General features: G+C 38.2%; 4 protein-coding genes and 1 non-coding gene across 5 annotated transcripts; 1 reads left to right on the top strand and 4 right to left on the bottom strand.

The window, feature by feature from the left end:
• Positions 1 to 2030: 2030 nt before the first annotated feature.
• Positions 2031 to 6211, top strand: LOC111439124 (zinc finger protein CONSTANS-LIKE 14-like). Its single transcript, XM_023076853.1, has 4 exons — positions 2031 to 3161; positions 4301 to 4504; positions 5483 to 5727; positions 5808 to 6211. Exons 1-4 carry the CDS (start codon positions 2229 to 2231, stop codon positions 5908 to 5910), a joined length of 1485 nt encoding a protein of 494 aa, XP_022932621.1. The 5' UTR covers positions 2031 to 2228; the 3' UTR covers positions 5911 to 6211.
• Positions 6212 to 7800: 1589 nt separating this feature from the next.
• On the bottom strand, positions 7801 to 8950 carry LOC111439109 (NAC domain-containing protein 83-like). The gene is made up of 3 exons (XM_023076829.1): positions 8690 to 8950; positions 8301 to 8578; positions 7801 to 8196 (listed from the first exon to the last, which is right to left on the bottom strand). The coding sequence occupies exons 1-3, from the start codon at positions 8874 to 8876 to the stop codon at positions 7921 to 7923; spliced, it is 741 nt and encodes a 246-aa protein (XP_022932597.1). The 5' UTR covers positions 8877 to 8950; the 3' UTR covers positions 7801 to 7920.
• A 5036-nt stretch (positions 8951 to 13986) lies between these two features.
• Positions 13987 to 16651, bottom strand: LOC111439169 (glycerophosphodiester phosphodiesterase GDPD3-like). The gene is made up of 8 exons (XM_023076933.1): positions 16316 to 16651; positions 16030 to 16223; positions 15604 to 15663; positions 15401 to 15481; positions 15098 to 15298; positions 14928 to 15023; positions 14499 to 14695; positions 13987 to 14411 (listed from the first exon to the last, which is right to left on the bottom strand). Exons 1-8 carry the CDS (start codon positions 16374 to 16376, stop codon positions 14126 to 14128), a joined length of 1176 nt encoding a protein of 391 aa, XP_022932701.1. The 5' UTR covers positions 16377 to 16651; the 3' UTR covers positions 13987 to 14125.
• A 213-nt stretch (positions 16652 to 16864) lies between these two features.
• Positions 16865 to 16936, bottom strand: TRNAQ-UUG. The gene has a single exon. It is a non-coding gene; the product is annotated as a tRNA-Gln (tRNA).
• A 1227-nt stretch (positions 16937 to 18163) lies between these two features.
• Positions 18164 to 20446, bottom strand: LOC111439114 (exocyst complex component EXO70B1-like). The gene has a single exon (XM_023076837.1). It carries the CDS (start codon positions 20222 to 20224, stop codon positions 18206 to 18208), a length of 2019 nt encoding a protein of 672 aa, XP_022932605.1. The 5' UTR covers positions 20225 to 20446; the 3' UTR covers positions 18164 to 18205.

Below are 20446 nucleotides of genomic sequence, written 5' to 3'. Positions count from 1 at the left end.
CGAAAGGGGGTAGACACAAGGCAGTGTGCCAGTAAGGACGCTGGCCCCAAAGAAGGGGGGGGGGGGGGGGNGGGGGGGGGGGGGGAGGGGATTTGGGGCGGTCCCACGTCGATTGGAGGAAGGAAAAAGTGCCAATGAGGACGCTGGGCCTCGAATGGGAGTGGATTGTGGTGTCCCACATTAGTTGGGGAGGAGAACAAACACCCTTTATAAGGGTATGGAAACTTTCTCGTAGTAGACGCATTTTAAAGCCTTGGGTGAAAGCTTGAAAATGAAAGCCCAAAGAGGACAATATCTGCTAACGGTGGATCTGAGTCATTACACTGAGATTGTTTCGTTCTCTTCTTTATTAGAGAGGGGCCCATTACGAACCTTACTACCTATAAAAAGTATCTATCTCTGCTCAACCCAAATAAGCACAATATCAATTTGTAGTAGAAGTTGGTCATTTTTTAAGATCTTCCATATTGAGTAATTGACTCCATTGTTAAGGTTGAGATATGCATCACGTATAATCATTACCTGTGCTAGCATGACTCGTGTTAAAATAAAAGCAAGTTGGTCATCGATCACGACCAGTTGAAAAGTTTGTATGAGAGCGATCGGCAATGGGCGAAACGAGATAGATGTGTTCGGCTGCAGGTGGTTTGCCCTAATTTTTCTGTAGGCAACAAAATATTTGGTTTCCTCATTAAAAGGGTTGACGTGACATTCACAATTTGACAGCCCACCACCCGCTGCCCTTTCTAAATTATACTAAAAAATTAACACCCTTTTTGTTCCTTGATTTACATGCATTATTTTTTCTTCCTCAATTTTCTTCTATTTTTTCCCATTATCCCTCAATTATTGGACTAATAATCACAACTACTATGTTATAAAAAAAAAAAAAAAAAAAAAAAGACTTTTTTCTAAAATTATTAAAAAAATATATTGGGAATGGAAATAATTTTTTTCAAACTTCAAAAAAAAATTTAAATAATAATTTATGATATCCGAGGTTGGTTGAGAAGGAGAAAAAAAAACACATGGTGTGGAAACCTTCTAGATGGGCGTTTTAAAGTCTTGAGGGGGAAGCCCAAAAGAGAAAGTCAAAGAGGACAATATCTACTAACAGTGGTACTGTGGCATTACAAATGGTGTTAGAGCGAGACACCGGACGATGTGTTAACCTTCTTGCTGTTCCCCGAAGGGGGATAAACATGAGACGGTGTGCCAGTAAGGACGCTGACCCCAAAGGAGATGGATTTGGTGGTGGTCACACGACGTTCAGAGAAAGGAACAAGTGTTAAGACTATTTTATTCCCAACTATTAATAATGGTATTTTTGAAAATTTATGAATTATTATTTTTAGACAAAAATATAAAATTTATGATTTTTTTTTTAATTTAAGGAATATAAAAATGAATAGTCGTATTATTTCTAAATATCTCAAAAAGAAAAAAAATGCTTGGGTGGAGGGGGGCATATTGGGTATCTTACAAAATTTAATTCAATATACTTAAAAATTAAATATCTTTTTGCAATCAAAAGGTGACCTTTTTGCCCCCTGGCCCACCACTAGCACACACAAAATCCGCCCAAAATGTACGAATTTAGCATTTTAATATAAGCCGGTGAGATTTTTATATATTTATATTATATATTTTAACAAGTTGGGCCCCACCACCTATGCCAACTCATCATATCCACGTTCCCGTTATTTTTTTTATTTCCCAATAATCATGATTTAAAGTACTAATCACTTGAGTTAGAAATAAAATAGTAATTATTTAAAATTAAATTAGGAGTTAAAGAGCACATTAAATGTAAAAATAAATAATTTTAAAATTTTTTATTAGTAATTTAATGAAAAGAAAAAGAAAATAGAAAGTGGGACCAAGCGGTAATTTTAAAGTTATAAAGGGCGTGTTTGTAATTTTACTAAAACTCAAATAATTTTGATTAAAATGAAAATTAATAATTTGTCATTGTCAATAAGATTTGTCAGAAGATATATTTCCATGGAAGCCTATGAAATGACGAGAAAGGGCCTGAGAGAAATGGGCAAGCTCATCATCCCCCACATTTTTCGATTGGGATCAGGATATTCTTCCGGTACCGCCCAAAGGGCCAATTGAGCTGAAGAAACGAATAAAAAACAAGCTTTAATTCCACTTCACTGTGTAGCTGCCGGTTGTTTTGGATTAGGGTTTTTCTTTTCTGGGATCTTCACCGGCGACGACGAATGGTCTGTTCTAAGTTCAGAACGGGGGAGAGTGTCCCCTGTGATTTCTGTAACCAGCAGGTTGCGATTCTGTACTGTAGAGCTGATTCTGCGAAGCTCTGTTTGTTCTGTGACAACCATGTTCACTCCGCTAATTTGCTCTCTCGGAAGCACGTTCGGTCTCAGATCTGTGATAACTGTAGGTGTGAGCCGGTTTCTATTCGGTGTTCGACGGATAATCTCGTGCTCTGTCAGGAGTGCGATTGGGATGCCCATGGGAGTTGTTCCGTCTCCGCAGCTCACGATCGAACTCCGATTGAAGGGTTCTCTGGCTGCCCTTCGGCGCTCGAGCTTGTTTCGTTATGGGGCTTCGATCTTGGTGATAAGAAGCTGGAGGAATCCGAGATTTTGGTGCAAAATTGGGGGTCTTCTCAGGATTTGGTTATGCAGATTGATTCTTGGGCTTGTAGGGCGAGTGCGACTGCTTTTAATGACCTCATTGTTCCGAATGAAAACCCCTTTCTCTTCGCGAATATCAACTGTACGGATGCTGCTTCGACGCTGAAGAAGCAGAGTCCGAGCTGTGGGAAGCACAAGCAAGTGATATACAAGCAGTTGGTTGAGCTACTTAAGAGGGATTTTCAAGGCGGTGATGATGGTGGTAACACTGCCGATGGTGATGCAGGTGGGGAAGATAATGGATTAGAGAATCTTGTTCCTGAAACAACGAATGGGGATTGTTATTGGCAAGGGGATTTGGAAGCTCGTCGAATTGAAAAAGGGGATGATGGGGTTTTTGCTGATGTTACTGCTGCTCCTCAGCCATCACTGCAGCAACAAACTTCTTTTACATCTCTGCTAACGATGCCGCCGCATATGGGCTTGAAAGATAGCGAGCGCATTGTTGATGACACTAGTGGATGGGATAGTAACCCAAATCGTCAAAGCATTCAAGTAATTTTTCAATTTGCTTTTGTCGCTTTTCTCTGTTCTGGCAACTGTTTCGTTTTTCAGCTTTTCTAGCATGCGCTTGTTTTGTAGTTTGATAGCTATAGCATAGCATTCTGTACGAAGGATGTTCTTCTTTGAGCTGTCCTTGACATACCCTCTAATTTTTTTCCTCCATTTCTTTGTCTGAAGCCTAAAGGAATGAATAAAGTTTTTTCCCAATTCCTAGGAATTGAGTTCGTACATTCTTAGGACGCTGCTTTGGCAGTCAACTGGTTTAACCTTTCAAAAGTAGTACAGTCTTTTTCTAAGGATATGAATGGCTATTAAGCTGAGATCTCACAGTGGTTGTAGAGGTGAACAAACTATTCTGGAAACCTTTCACCAGTAGACACATTTTAGAACATTGAGTAGAAGGCTAGGAGGGAAAGACCAAAGATGATATCAGAGTCAGGCATCGAACGGTGTGCCAGAGAGAACGTTGAGCCCCCAGGGGGGTGGATTGTGAGATCTCACATTGGTTGGAGAGGGAAACGAAGAATTCCTTATAAGAGTGCGGAAACCTCTCCCTAGTAGACGAGTTTTAAAACTTTGAAGGGAAAGCCTAAAGAGAACAATATTTACATGTGGTGTGGTGGACTTGAGGGGTGGACTTGAGGGATTACAATTAGATAGGCAAACTGTGTTCTTTCTTCTAGAGCCTCTATTTGATTTTTGCTGTAAATTGAATTGTTGCAATCATTCTCGGTTGCCAATGCTGGTTGTTCTCAATCGATTCCCCCTCCCTTTTTTCCTTCACACAAATTTTGGTGTATTATACCTGTTCTTTATCTGGGACTGTACTTGCTTGAAGTTAATTGAAATGATTCCTAGTGATCCTGCTTTCTTTTCGTTTGGAACCCGGTTTCTATACTCGTTCGTCGTAGCTATTGCTTTATGTCTCTGGCTTATCATTTGGGGAAAAACCGTAGCTATTGCTTTATGTCTTTGGCTTATCATTTCGTGAAGTTTTTCCTTATTATCTTCTGCTTGGCAGGTGCCTTGATATTATCAATGTCAAAACATGTAATGCCTGTCGTTGTTTCTGGTATCAACCCTTCGGTACCTTTCTTATTTTCCTTCTTTTCTATGCGTACTTTTTCCAGATTTGGGACTTTCATTTAGGACAATTACGGGGACACAAAGATTCGAACTCATTTGATGACGCCTACGGCACGAGCAACATCGGATTTACAATTAAAAATTTTGGTGATTTTTTGAAAGAAACATCCCCAACAAGCACGAAGTTGTTAGGAGAAACCTATCAGATCAATGGCTCTGGCATGCACGATGACTTGCCATCATTGAATGTAAGTCCTGCTCTGTATTTCACTTTTAGTGTGTTTCGAGTTACTCGTTGCCCTGAAGAAAATGTTGTTTCTTGATTACTGCGTCCATCTAAATGATTTTCTACTTAACCAGGAGGTTTGTTATATCCCATTCTTTCTCGTCTCTTAGAAGACTCACAATTATATTTCAGAGGTTTCATGAACAACGAGATCCATCTATGTGAAATTAAATATACTTGTCAAAGCGTGCAGAGTATGTGGAATCATCTAAACCAAACCATTTGTTGTAAATGCATTTGCTCTGGTTGTAGATGTATGATCGTATCCGATGTTTTGAGTTCTTGTCAGCTTGTTTGTCTAGTTTAGTAATCTTTGTTTGAGCGATGGTTGTGTACATGTAACTGTCCAAACCCACCGCTAGCAGATATTGTCCTCTTTAGGCTTTCCCCTTTTGGGCTTCCTTAAGGTTTTTATAACGTATCTGCTAAGGAGAGGTTTCCACACCCTTATAAAGAATGCTTCGTTCTCCTCCCCAACCGAACCGATGTGGGATCTCACAATCTACCCCCTTCGAGGCCCAGCATCCTCGCTGGCACTTGTTCCTTTCTCCAACCAATGTGGGATCCTCTGAAACACTCCTTCGAGGCCCAGCGTCCTTGCTGGCACATCGTCTTGTGTCCACCCTCCTTTGGGGCTTAACCTTCTCACTGGCACATCGCCTGATGTTTGAGGGAAAGTCCGAAAGGAAAAGTTCAAAGAAGACAATATTTGTTAACGATGAGCTTGAGTTGTTAGAAGATCCGTTCGGGAAATAGCTTGTATTTTATTTAATTTATAGGTTTTCCCAAAGCCCATGACAATCGGTCTAGACGTTGGCATGGATCAAATCTAACCCAGATACCCTCTGCCTACTTAATTGCTACATTTTCATGTGCTTCTTTCTTGTGTAGTCCTCTGCTCTTTTCCATTGGGAATTGACATATTTTCTCAAAATTGCAGAGTCATGTCAATAACTCAACGCTAAGCCATCGTGCAGCGACATGTGAGAGCAACAATCTGCCTAATGGTACTACCTGCAGCAAGCTGAAAGGCAGTTCAAAAAATGCGCAGCCAATCGAACAACAACCTATTATCGTAAGAGATGGTATATTGTCGACATCGACAACCAAGGCTGACTTGGAGCTTCTTGCACAGAATAGAGGCAACGCAATGCAGCGTTACAAGGAGAAACGGAAAACTCGAAGGTGCATACTTCATTCTCTCTTGTAAACTGTAGTTTTCTTTTGCATTTCTATCCCGGACCCTTGAGTGTAGCTTGGAACAGGTACGATAAATACATTCGTTATGAGTCAAGGAAGGCAAGAGCCGATACGAGAAAGCGAGTCAAGGGCCGGTTTGTGAAGGCTACCGGAGGCCATGCTTGTTGAAGATCAGCTCAACTCAGCTTCCATGGTTGAAAGTAGCTGTGTGTAAATACTTCGCCATAACCTTCCACTTATATTTGTACTAGGTGCAAACGCACGTGATTTCATCAGCTTTTCTTTTTTAGAAATAGTTAAAGAACTAATGTTATGCATTATATGAATAACGTCGATATCGTGGCGACTCTGATATCAGCCTAGCGCTCGGTACATCTATTATATCGAGTTGAAGAACCAATTCAAAATATAGAAAGTTGAGGGACTAAACTTGTAATTTAATTGTAAAAGTAGATATTTTTTTATCTTATGTTTCTAACTTTCTATACTCGGGTCAGGTTTGGCTTTGGCTTGCAGAGTAGTATAGTCTCGAGGCGTTTAACCTAGAGTTATTGAATCTATGTTTTCGAATTTTTAATAAAGACGTGTTTACGTAAATTTTATATAATTAAGCTCGTTTTAGGCTTAATTTCAACTTACCTCAATTGTTTACTCTACTTTTCAAATATAAAAAAAGTTGTTCATACTAATTGGTCCTACAAAGATTCCTTACGGGACTTGATAAATAGCAAATTAGCAAAGGGAAATTATGGCTTCTTTTAAGAAGTTTACCTAATGGACGAAATTTCCATTAAATTTGAAAATTCCAACATTATTTTTCCCTATTAAATCACAATTTTGTTTCTTAATTTCAAATTTATTATGACTAAAAAATTTATTAAAAAATAAAGTTTAACCGCAATACATAGTGGGTTAAAGCCTACAATATCTACTAGGGGTGGACTTGGGCGGATACAAATGGTAACAAAGTTAGAGCAATATGCCACTGAGGACGTTGGGTCTCTAAAGGGGTGGAACACAAATGGTATCAAAGTCAGAGCGATGTGCCACTGAGGACGTTAGGTCTCTAAAGGGGTGGATTGTGAGATTTCAAATCGGTTAGGAAGGGGAACAAAAGCACGATGGGACTGAGGGAATCTTAAACTTCTAAACTTAAAAAATATTAAATTGACCCGTAAACTTTCCATTATTTTATGTCTAATAAAACTCTAAAAGTTTCGATTTTTCACGTAGCATATTCATAAATTTAAATGAATGTGAGAACTAAATGAAGGGGCTGTCTCTTAAAAGTAGTTTCTTTGAACACTCTACTGGCTCTAAAAAGCACCATAAAACGAGCTATCTTCATCAATGGCGATGGGTACCATTTTAAGAGACTTAGAGGGAAAAAACATAGAAATTAAAGAGACGTATTTGAGCTTCCAAGAAGTAAGGGTCCCCCACTTCTTTATTCCCCATATTACAATTTTCTTTTCCTTTCCTTTCTTTTCCTTCATTTTCCAACTTTGTTTCCTTTCACCATACCAAAAATCTCTTGCTTCTTCATAGGGGTACGCAACCAAGTTCCCTTTCCCGTCCTCTTCGTCTCTCGACAAAATCCGCTCTACCCAACTCATAAAACATTCCAAAACGCTCGACCGTTTCGTACCGTTTGACCGTTTTGTACCGTTTGAGTCTACTATAGTAGATTACTCTTCATTACACCAAATTCATCATCTTTCCTTTTCTTTTCCCCTCGTGTCTTTATTCGATATCGACACAATTACATCAATAAAAGATTCGAGAAAACCGTTCTATGAATCTCCCACAATATAACCAACCGTTATATACCGTTTGAGTCTACTATAGTATGTGACGACCGTTACCGATTCATTAATCTAATCCCAAAATCTTTCGTTTTGTTTTCTTTCGACGTCTTCATTTCGATATCGTCACAATTACGTCAGTCAGTCAATAAAACAGTCGAATCGGGTCGAAAAAGAACAGGCGGAAGGGGGGGATCATATATTTCACTGTGGGGGAAATATGATTACACTGTATGTTTTTTTTTGTTTTTTCTGTTTTAATTATACTGTGTATGGGAAGGGGGAAGAACAGGGGATTGAGTAGAGGTTGCCCAGAAGCCTATAGAGCTTCATGGGAAAAGGACAGCAGCTACTTCAAGCTATACGCTTGTTTTTAAGTGTTCTTGTAAAAGCTGCTGGTTTCTTCATCGTCTTCTTCTTCATAATCATCATCGTCGTCATCATCATCAGAATTGCCCAGAGTAATATCAGTAACTCCACTTGATCCAGATGAAGAAGAAGAGGTAGGAGAGGGATTCAATTCAGTGTTGTTGGTTGCTCTCAGAAAGTTACGAAGCACAGGCCTGCTACCAACGTTGTTGTTCTCATCATTCTCCCTTGTTATGTCTCTTTTCTTGAAGAAAATTCGACATAACACCAGGTTGGGGTTCTGCAGCGACAAACCAGACAAACAGACAAGAATCAGCTCAGCTGAGCTCAATTGAACAGTCCAACATAAAAGAAGAGTTAAAAGAAGAAGTAGGAGATGCTCACGAAGGGGGGAAGTTGGGCATTCATGGCGGATGGAGGAAAATCAACCAGGCGATACTCATGCATAATCCAATCAGTCTTCATGCCATATGGAAACTTCCCAACGTAGAACACCAGGGATTTCTTCCACCCCACGAGCTGATCCTGCTTGGAAGAGACAACAGCACGGTCGTTTCCAACGGGCTTCCAGTACCCAGAGGCAGTGATTCTGATGAAGCTTCCCCCATTGGGGAATTTGGGGAATTTGGTGCTGAAAAAGTACCTCTCCCGCTGCCAATTTCCTGACCCAGAAAAAAACACAGAAACCCCATCAGTAAAAAATCAACCCCAAATGAAAAGAGCAGAAACAAAAGGAGATGGAATTAGGGGGAATGGTGGAAGTGAAATGGAACCTGGGAGGACCCATGGGTCGAATCGGCCGCCATCGATGTCGGAGATGACGGGGGCAGGAAGGGGGAGTGAGAAGGCTCTTCTCATGAGGTATTGGAGGAGGAGTTCCTCGTCGGTGGGGTGGAAGCGGAAGCCAGGGGGGAAGCGGAGGACGCCATTCTTGAGGTAGGCGATTCTGTTGGCGGCCATTGTTGGGAATTGAATTGGAGATTGGATGGGTGGAGTGAGTTGAATAGGAGCGGCGAGGGTGAGGTTTTATAGTGATGGCTTTGTAGGCGGAGGGGAGGAGTGGTGGGCTAATACGTTTTTAGCGTGAATTAGACTCAATCTCTCTCTCTCTCTCCCTCCCTCAATTTCATCCCCCTTCATGTTTAACACACAGCCCCTCAACGGAACTCAATGTGCTGGTTTTACGGTGGATTGTAATTTTAAACAATGCCTTTTCTTTTTCTTTTCCTTTTTTTTTTTTTTATTTTTTTTTTAAATATTTTTAAATACGGATGATTATCTACCTCTAATTAACACGAGTTTGGTAGAAAAATTCACGAGAGAGGTCACCTAATAAAGAATTGCTCCAAACAAAGCAGGTTCAATTTTAAAGCTCGAAAAAAAAAAATGTACCTAGACTATATTTGAACTCGAGTAGTTTTGAGGATAAGATGACTGAGAAAAAGTTTAGTTTGGCCGGGATAGTTTTTACTCTTAAAGCAGTGCAAGAGGAACATGTACTTGTTTTGTGGAGGATAGTTTTCACTCTAAGAAACCTCAGTGTAGTGGTTTTCTTGCAGGAGAATGTCGGAGAACGCCCAAGTCATTAGATTTCCGAATTTTGATATGAATCTTATACAACGATTTTATTGGTATAATTAATAACGTCAACTTCTGTTAAGTTTTTCTTAGTCATTGTATTTTTAAGATCGCTCTCATTAGATGGGGTCGGATTCAATACCCATTATTTATTTTTTTAAAAATAAATAAATAATACGAGTATATCCAAAAAAGGCAAAGTAAAAAGTTTTTTTCTATAGATGGAAGGTAATCTCCCCTCATATACGTCATCTAATAAAATAAAATAAAAATAATAAAAAGTGTAATATATATATTAATTATAATTTTTATTTATGATGTCATGCTAACATAATGAAAATTAATTTATTTGTCATTTCTAATTAAAATTTAACCGTCTTATAACGTTTCTTCTTAATTAAAAAACAACTTTATTTATGAAAAAGGGTTTCATAAAAGGAAATTGTTAGATAAAGTATTCGCTTTTCATTTTTTTTTCCCCTTAAAAAAATGAATTGCTGTCAATTTGGCGTGTGAAAATGGAGAAAAGGGTAATTTGGTAATTGACGGAGATAAGGACGGGTCGGGTAAGGGAGAAACCAAGTATCCAAGAGGGATTTTCAAATGGGAAAGTACGAAAGTACCCACGTCATTACTGCTACCTTTGTTTGAGTGTGGGAGACAAGGGAGATCGCTACAAGTGCCCTAACTATTAAAATAATGGATTTTTATTTCATATAATAAATTAATTTAGATTATATGATATTATCCAAATTTCATCCTGGATTGATTTTTAAAAAATTATTACCATTATTAATTTTTTTTTAATTATTTCAAAAAATACCTTTTCCGCTCGATGATTGGTTGAAAACGAGCATAAATGGTTTGAACCTTCGAATCTTGAAGCTGTATTGAACGTCCCAAATAAAAGGATAAACACGTGGTCCGTTAGCTATAAAAAATAGAAGTTTACGTGAAGATAAGTGGACGTTGAAGGATTTCTGTGGCATTCATAATTGTACTGATTAGAAAGAAAATTTATAACGGCTCATGACGTAATTGGAATGCTTCCACATGGACGCTCGTCGAAAGATTTTGGTGACGTTCATAATGTATTGATTAGAAAGAAAATTTGTAACGGCCTCAGCATCTAGAACATGACGTAGTTGGATAGCTACCACATGCACGCTCGTTGAAAGATTTTGGTGACATTTATAATTGTACTTAATAGAAAGAAAATTTGTAACGGCCTTAACGTCTAGAACATGACGTAATTGGACAGCTACCACATGCACGCTCGTTGAAAGATTTTAGTGACATTCATAATTGTCCTGATTAGGGAGAAAATTTATAACGGCCCCAACTTCTAAAATGTGACATAATTGAACAGTTACCACGTGCATGCTCGTTGAAAGATTTCATAATACTCATTAGGGAGAAAATTTGTAACGGCCCCAACTTCTATGACGTAATCGAACAGCTACCACGTGCACCGCTAAATAATACAAAGCCAACATTTAAAGTTGAAAATTTATCAAAAGGGTTTCCTATTTAGTTTGGAATCCCTAGAAATCTTAAAAGCATAAAGGTTAACGGCAAATACGTGCAGTTCTAAGATTTGTATGATCTTTCCAAAAAACCTCATCATTCGTTCGTAACGCTTTTGTCCTGTATCGACAAGATCTTGTAATGATTAAATAAAAGCCTTAACGTCATGAAAAAAGTGACGACATCCTAAATAAATGGAATCGTGTATTTAATCAGCTATACCTACATCGACATATGTCACAGTAAACTAAATTATAAAAATAGAAAAACTCCGACATTAGAATATATGTTACCTCGTACCTTAATATATAAATAGAGAGGTCAAAATACATTTTCCGTTAGATGAGTGGTCGAAAATGAGCATAAATTGATGAACCTTCAAATCTTAAAGTTGTATTGAACATCCAAAATAAAAGGATAAAAAATGATACTAGATCCGTTAGTTGCAAAAAAGTAGAGGTTTACATGTAGATAAGTGGGCGTTGACGGATTTCAGTAACATTCATAACTGTATTGATTAGAGAGAAAATTTGAAACGGCCTCAACGTCTAGAATGTGACGTAATTGGACAGCCACCGCATGCACGCTCATTGAAGGATTTTAGTGACATTCATAATTATACTGATCAGGGAGAAAATTTGTAATGGCCACAACTTCTAAAAATGTGACGTAAGACAGCTACCACGTGCACCGCTAAAAAATTCAAAGTCAACATTTAAAGTTGAAAATTTACCAAAAGCGTTTTCGTTTAAAATAGGAAACTTTAGTTTGAGATCCCTAGAAAACGTGCATTCTTAAGATTTTTATGGTCTTTCCAATAAACGTCATCATCCGTTCATAACGCTTTTGTCCTATATCGACAAGATCTTGTAATGATTAAATAAAAGACTTAACGTCATGAAAAAAGTGACGACATCCTAAATTAATGGAACCGTGTATTTAATCAACTATATCTACATCGACACGTTACATTAAACTAAATTATAAAAATAGAAAAACTTAGACATTAAAATGTACGTTAACTCGTACCTTAATATATAATTAGGAAGGTCAAAATATCCAAAATTATTTCTCATATAGGTTATTATTATTATTATTGTTATTGAAATTATTTTTATTCATTTTGTTTTTCTTTTTTTTTTTTCTAAAACTTGCTTAAAAACATTAAAAAGATTAAAATGAAAATGAAAAAGAGGAAAAATGGGGAGGTGAGTCCATATGTCCTATCTTTCTTATCTCCATTTCTATTTCAATATTTATCCCTACGAAAAGAAATTACATTTATTTTTGGGAAGATCAAAGTGAAAAATATATATAAAATGAAGCAAGATCGAGGGTGGAAACGGGGAATATGATTTTCCTTTCCACTCACTCTACTATTTTCTCCGTTATCTGTTTAAACGAAAAGTTTACTGTCTCACTCGGAGCATTATTCTATGGGGGAGGACGTTAGGAATTTTTATTAAAATAATGAGCTTGGTCAGCGACAAAGGGAATAATATTGGAGGGGAAGGGACAAAAGGGTCATTATATATGACAATCAATTTCAAGATTTCCACTTATCTTATGGTCTCCATATTTTGGATCAAGGAGTAGAATTTTGGATATGTACGTCTTTTGGGAATCTTTACCCTCCCAAGTTACCATTTTGCCCTTAAAAGCCTGCCCGTGTTATCATTATAATTATAAATATGATGGGAATGAAATGGACTATTTTTGAAAAGGATTGGGCTTTGGAAAAATATACCACAAAATTGACACTCTTAAAGTAAAATAATTAAAATATATATGTATTATCCTTTTTTGTAGCCTCACAAATTGACATACAAATACGTCAAATCCTCTTCGTATTATCAAAACGTTGACTTTTGTTTTTTCAATATATTTAGGTTGAAGGTATAAGTGACCTTTCCTACGAGTCAAAGATTTTGAACCAACAGTGCTATGTTTTTTTTTTATATAAAAAAAAAACAAATATTGGGAGAAAGAAAATCATTTTTACCTTCAAGTTTATCCATTTTTACCCTAAACTTAGTGTTGCAATTTACACCTTAAACTTGATAAAGTATTGCAAGTTCATGGGTGGCTAGGTCTTGATTGAAGAACGATAATGTTCGAGGTCATGATGAAGATTTGTAAAAAAGACCAGACTTGATTTTGTTTTCGAATTTTCCCTCCTCTTAATCAAACTTTTTTTTTCTTTCCAAAACCACACAGAGGGAATTCAAACCTCGAACCTTTTGATCAGTATGAGCTACGCAATTGTGAAAATAATGCAAACATGATTCATAAATAATAATGAATAATTAGCATGAGAGAGAGAGAGAGAGAGAGAGAGAGAAGTGAACGAATATTATAAATCCACACCCACTTGATCACTTTGAACATATTCATATTGAGACGTAAAAGAAAAGTTGTGGTCTCCTAAGAATCTGTCTCTCTTCGCTATATTTTGTTCTCAAAAAGGTTCAAAGGTCAAAGGAGATTGCGTGTTACGTTGAAGATAGCAAATAATTGTTTCAAGTTATGCATACAATCTCCCACTCTCTCTCTCTCACTCTCTCTCATCGTCTCACAGCCACCATTATGTTTCTACCTCTTTTGCTTCATTACCATTTAATCTATTGTTTTCACTTCATTAATTGGAGGACTTTTCGTCTAATTTTTGATGATTTGATCAAACAAGTAATCACTTTTAATGGATTGGTGAGATATGGTCGAAAGTCGTGGATTAGCTCAAATGGGAACTTGGGTTCAACGACTGCTAATCCACGCATCTAATGGGGCCGGAGACGACTCCAGCCACCACTAATATGCTGCTCTTGAGTATTATGGGCGGCGGAAGCAATGGTGGCTTACTGAGAACAAGAGACCTAAGATCTAAGGCAAGGGATTTTGGATTAGAATATGTAGTTGTTCTTGATTTTGTCTGATGGGTCATGAAGAAGATCCAACGGATGTTGAGAGAGAAAAGGATGAAAATAAAATTGAATGGAAAAAAGGATATGGTACAATGGCTAAATATAGATCATGCTTTATTTACATACATTGATAAACTTGGATTATATTATCAATGCTGAATGCCATAGCTATCAACTTCATGCTTACTGACATTGATAAACTTGGATTATATTATCAATGTGAGAACTCAGATTTATCTTTTGCGAGCGTACCTGCTTTAGCTGTTCATCAGAAGGCAAGCCCTCATCTTCAATTGCTGTTGGGAGAAGTCGGGTGTCGCTCGGACCTTCATGTTTGTTCACTGCTCTTTCTTCCTGGACGGAAGAAGAGACGATACCATAAACGGCCTCTGTGATTTCTTGTACTAAGTCAACGATTACTCCCTCCACCCTCAGCAAACGTTGCACGTACACAACTTCTGCTATATTACTGAACAGCAGGAGTGTGCTAAATACTTCGATGGAACAACATTTATATGAGATTGGAAAACATGAAAGAAAAGAATATGGAACTTACTTTAATTGGCCGTAGGTTATTAGTGAGAGTCCTGAATTTCTGATTCTATTGACTGCTGCAGGATTTCTCAAAATCGACGAAACTTCTGCAACGATACCGTGCAAACAACCTGTCATACACACGTTAATGGCTTCCTCCAACGAGTTCCTCCTAACATCAGGGTAAATTTTGGATCCTCCGTTGGTCAGGAAGAATACCTGGTCAGGTTACATAGATATAAAGAGATATCTAAGCACCGGCTACTTGACGTTAAGGCAAAGATCTTCTTAGAAGCTACTTGGGTGAACCAGCATTTTGTTATTATTGGTAAAAAACACATTTGAAGTATATTTACCATTGCAATTAAAAGGAGCCCAGTTGCTAAACATCAATTCAGGAGAATTTGAAGGAATAAATGCAAATGAAACATATGGTGAGGAATGATCTTACAGAGTAGGTGCTCTGAAGTTTCTTAACTAACTGAGCAGCATCTGGTATAAAACTTGAAAATATAATAGGTCTATCCTTGGCATTCTCTTTCACCACCTGTTCAAGATTTTCTTTTGATAAGCATAATCACTCACACAATCTCAGTTCGCATGTTTGGCAGAAACAAGTACCTTTAAGATTTGTTGGAGAACATGAGCAAGTTGCTCCTCTTTGTAAACCACCAGATCATCGAACTTCAATTCTATATTGAAACCAATCGAATGATCAATTTTCGCAAAAGCTTCTCGCAGTGTGCATAACGGCGCATCACTTTCAACTTTCCACTCAAATATTCCCCCATCTATGGTCCTTCTAAATAGAGGCTTGCCCATCTGAATGCCCATCAACACAACAAAATTGCATGATTTAGCTATTCATCTTTTTCATTCCCCAAATACCCTAACGGTTTAGGAAGAAGAGATGGAATCTCTTACCTTCCCAGGATCAGCTTGTGGCCCATATGAAAGAAATTCTTCCAACGTGAGCTCTGTAACTCTTTTCTCCACAATAGCACCCTGAAACCAATAGTCATTTACAGTTCAATAAATTACGGAGAGAAGCCAAAAAAGAAAACATACCAAAATCCATAGCGAAGGTACAAGTTCCAATGATTTGGGTCAAAAAGGAAGGGCCTAACCTTTTCCTCAGTAAGAATCAAACAGTCATGGAAAACGACTGGGCAGCCATCTTTGGTTACCTACAAAAACATGCTCTTAAAAAGTTCTTCCTTATAAAGGCAAGGATGGAAAAGGAAAAAGAAAAAAAGAACAAAAGAAACATTCACAAGAACCATCTCCATCCATTAGACGACAAATCGGTAAAGCAAATTAAGAGAAGTGATCGATGAAAAATTCACAAGAACCATCTCCATCCATTAGACGACAAGCAACAATTTGAAGTTTCAATTATCATATTAGAAGACAGTGGGAACAGAACACGTAAAATACAATATAACCAGTTTCTATTTAGAAAATTTGTGAAGTAAATCGACATGCATAAGAAGTCGCACAAAGCAACGAGGTCCGAGAGATCGAACGTGCGAAACAATGGAAATTTCTCTCACCTGAACGTCGAATTCGACGAAATCGACTGGAAACCTAGTAGCCGCCATGAAGGACGGAATGGAATTCTCCTTCATTAATTTAAAACGCGAATCAGAGGATTGCAAGATGTTCATACCGAATCCTCTATGACCAATCACAAGGAATTTCGACGATCGACATGCGCGATCATTTCCATCTTCCAAAATGTTAGCCTCTAAATTAAAACAGAGAACAAAATGTAAACAAACAAAATGCATGAAATCAAACGATTCCAAAAGAAATCGATCAAAAGATTGAAGCACAGACCTTGGCCTTGGGACAAAGGCGAATGCGGTGACATTGAGGACATGATCGGTGGAGGAGACATCGGAGATTCTGACGGCAGATTCAAGTGCCAGCATCATACAATTCACCGCAGAAAAAGGGAAAGAATTGCTAGAACCGACAAGAAGGAGATTTCCAGGTTCTTCGTACTGCGACTCCTGAGCGACGACGAAAATTGACGTGTGTACTAACGAACATGATGCAAGAATAATTGAAAAAAATGGGGGAAATGGTGGAAAAGAAAAAGGGAAGAAAATGGAAGAAATCCTGAAGCTTCGGGCATAGGCTGCTAAGATTATAGGTTCGGCTTTCGTTGCATTTGGTTCTCAAATTCAATTAATTTTTTTCTAACAAAAAAAAAATATATATATATATATATATATACCTTTTTTTAACGATTTTCTATTTTTAATTAAAACAAAAAAATTTTAATTTCTTTTTCCATTATCGTCTAATGCTCGTTATCTTGTCATGAAAACGGAAACTGAAAGTAAAAATAAAACCGAAGGAAAAAGGAAAAAAAAAAAAAAAAGGTCCTACCGGGAGTCGAACCCAGGTCGCTGGATTCAAAGTCCAGAGTGCTAACCACTACACCATAGAACCAATGTTTGAAATAAAACACTTATTTTAATTATTTAATCTAATCAATCTCTAAAGAAATGGTCTAAAATTAAAATTAAAATACAATAAATATAAAATAAATTGAATTAAAAAAATAATCACGTTGACCAATTTTATTTTGGACAAAAGTGGACACAAAACAAATCAGATCCTCCAAAATTAATTGGATCAAGAAAATTGACTTTTGGATAGAGTTGACATTTTTATGATGTGGGCCACACTACAAGCATTATCAAAGGCTATAAAATTCAAAATCTTCATTAAATATTTGCTTGTAAGCAAACTCAAACCAAACAATATGAAAGCATTCATCTTCACCACCCCTTGGAAATGCTGCAAATCGATCGACAATCGATCGATAACCTCCTTGGTCGAAGACGAAGAAGCTATCGTCGACAAACACCGCCCACGAAAGCTGAGGGTGGCACCGGAGGGTTATTTCTCGGTCTACGTCGGAGTTGAAATGCAAAGGTTTGTGATCAAAGTTGAGCGAGCAAGCCATCCGCTGTTCAAGATGCTGCTCGACGAAGCGAAGCTTGAATATGGATGTAACAGCCAAGCTCCTCTTTGGCTTCCATGCAAAGTTGGTAGGTTTTACAGAGTGTTGAGGAAGATGGACGATGGCTTTGATGTTCTCCATGGCCATGGAAGTCAAAAGCTTTACGGCTCTCGTCATCTTTTTATCCCATCTCGTTGGATGGAATAATTCTTTTCGAGAAGAATTCATTTAATTAGAGTTTTAAGATTTTTTTTTTTTGTTAGTCGATAACAATGGAATGAATTTGATTTTCGATTGTATCCTTGAGTTTGTAAATTATCAATACGTTTTTACAATAAAATTTCCGCAATTTTCATATTGTCTTATTTTCTCTCTAAGCTTACATATTAGGGAACGAGCTCATTAATGTTTTCAAATTAAAAATTTGAATCCTAATTGTTTGCGATTAAATATAAAAAAAATGAAGAAGCTGATGAATGATATAACTAAAAATATTTTTGAACTCCAAATTAAAAATAAAAAAGATTAATTAAAAAAAGATGCAAAGTTAAAATTCAACTAAGATTTTCAAAAAGTATTTTTTTTTTAAATATATACAAAGATTATATCTTGTAATAGAACAAAAAAAAAAATCGAAAACTTATAATTCCATAAAATTCAATAATTCCAAAAGAGAGAAAAAAGAAGAAAAAAAAAAAAGAAAAAGAAAGAGAAAAAGAAAAGAAGTTAATGGGCTGAATTTTGGGCTTCGGCTACGTTCTCCTTCTCGACATAGAGGCAGTATTGCCATCAAACAGGTCCTCGATCAAGCCTTCAATATCTTCCGGCTGATACTTTATGTACTTCTCCGATTGTCTTCCCGGATCGAAATACTGCTTGAATCTCCCCACGAACGAACGGTATGCCGGAATCATCACCGCCGACACTGAAATCCGAAGCTCCGATTGAAGCTGGTCGTCGCTCACCACCCAACTGCTCTGCGTTTTGTGTATTTCGTCGAACATCGCGTTGAAGCTTTTGAATCTCTCCTTCAATATCGGCTTCGATACCTTCCCGTTCACCTGCAATCCTTCGTGGTTCAGGCATTGCAGCACCTTACTCCATGTTTCTCGCTGGTAATTTTTGTGGTACCGTCGCAGATTCGTCGATCGTTTCCGGCACCAGCGGTCTCCCATCAATTCCGTTATTCCACTTGAGCTTTTGATTTTCTGAAATATGTACCTTCCGTTGTTCATCAGGAAGATGTACCGAAGAGATGCGTCGCGGTACAGTTTCGATCTCATCGCGAGGTTCGCGTCCAGCAGATCCATCACCATCGTCACCTGATACGCGAGCTGAGACTTTCTCGGGGATTCATCGTCGTTTTCGTCGATTATTGCCGGTCGATTTTCTTCGGCTTTAGGGTCGAGGAATTCAAGGACCTGTTCTAGGGTTTCTTTGTACTCGCAAGCGTATTTTAGGTAATTCATTATGTAGCGCGTCAATGGATGAACTGCTCCTCCTGGAACAGGAATTTTCGCGTTGTCGCTTTTGATTGAGCTTTCTAGGTCGTAGAAAATCCCGACTATTGCTTCGCCTATTCCGCGTTTTGCCCCTTCCGCTTCTGAAATTAGCTCTGTTCTGCAATTTTCAGGGAAGCCATTGAATGCCGGAATCAAATCGCGGAGGGTCTCGTACATGTCGAGTAATTTGAACATCTTCTCCGCCGATCGCTTTGTTAGAACCACCGCATTTGCGAAGTTGAGAAGCTTGATGACTATTCCTCTTGTTAAACCGCTGAAGAGCGTATGAGCAATGAAGGGATGATCGGCGAAAACAGCGTCGCAGAGCTTCCACTCGCCTGGGAACAAGGAACTTGAGCATTTATTGACGACGGCCATCCATTTGTCGATTTCCGATTGAAGAATCTCCCATTGCATTTTCTGTATGTCGTCTATGCTAATATTTTCGTAGCCGTACTTGTTCAGTATTCCTTTGAACGAGCTCTGCCGGAGTAAGCTGTAGCTGAAACAACATTCCTTCTCGTAGCCGGCGCAGATCATCGTTTCGGCGATTCTTTTCATTTTCGATATAGTTTCCAGCGAGAAAGAGGGAAATTCTTCCTCCTTGGTAGAATCTGGCTCGGATGATTCAGGAACGGCGCTGTGGTGTTGATCTGTTGATTCGTTGCTTGATTTGAACGAGGATTGCTTCAACGCTCTCTTATCAAATTTCGAATCGGACTCTCGATGTTTGCATTCTTTCAGAAGCGCGTTGAATTCTTCGTCCAATAACGACATGGCTCGCTGTAGAGACGTGGTGGTTCGATTGAGCGAAGGAATGGAGGCAGTGGTGGAAGGGAATTCGCTTAATTTAATCGCAACCTTCGAAATGCGATTAAGAGCTTCGAAAAACGAAGAATCTAGGTCATGATCGCTACCGAGCTTCGCCGGAATTTTGGTAGAATAGAACCTGGAGGTCATCGAGTCCACCATTTTGCACAAGGAAAGAACGGAGCTCGGAATTTCAACCATGAGATTCGATCCGTCATCTCTAGCATGGGACGAATTCGCAAGGAATCGATCAACCTCTTCGAGAATAAAAGCGGTTTCTGATTCAGAAAGAGGCTCTTCAATGAACGCTTCATCTTCACGATCGGCATGCTTTTCAGCTTCTGATTTAGCATCAGCGGTGGCATCGGTAGTCCGGCGTGGTGAGCCCAAATTCGCAATCCTTCTATTGAAATTTCTTGAAAAACTTTCAGACTTTTCTGGGGGTGGGGTTTTCTCCATGAATATTGTGAAAAAATTAAGAAATCGAGAGACAGAGGAACTGAAGAACAGGGATTTTCGGTGATGAAGAAGGGGGGGAAATGGGATTAGAGAGTCTCTCCGGCTTCGCCTCTGTTCTGTGTCTCTGTTTCTCTCTCTAGGATTCAGTTGGTGAGTTTTGGTGAAGATTAATGGTGGAGAAGAAAAGATGGGGGTGGCAAAAACAGAGGGATTAATAGCTTA

This window comes from Cucurbita moschata, unplaced genomic scaffold, assembly GCF_002738365.1.
Source record: "Cucurbita moschata cultivar Rifu unplaced genomic scaffold, Cmos_1.0 Cmo_Scf00086, whole genome shotgun sequence".
Taxonomy (NCBI): Eukaryota; Viridiplantae; Streptophyta; class Magnoliopsida; order Cucurbitales; family Cucurbitaceae; genus Cucurbita; species Cucurbita moschata.
Note: the sequence above shows the minus strand (reverse complement) of the source record. Positions and strands in the feature narration are given on the sequence as shown.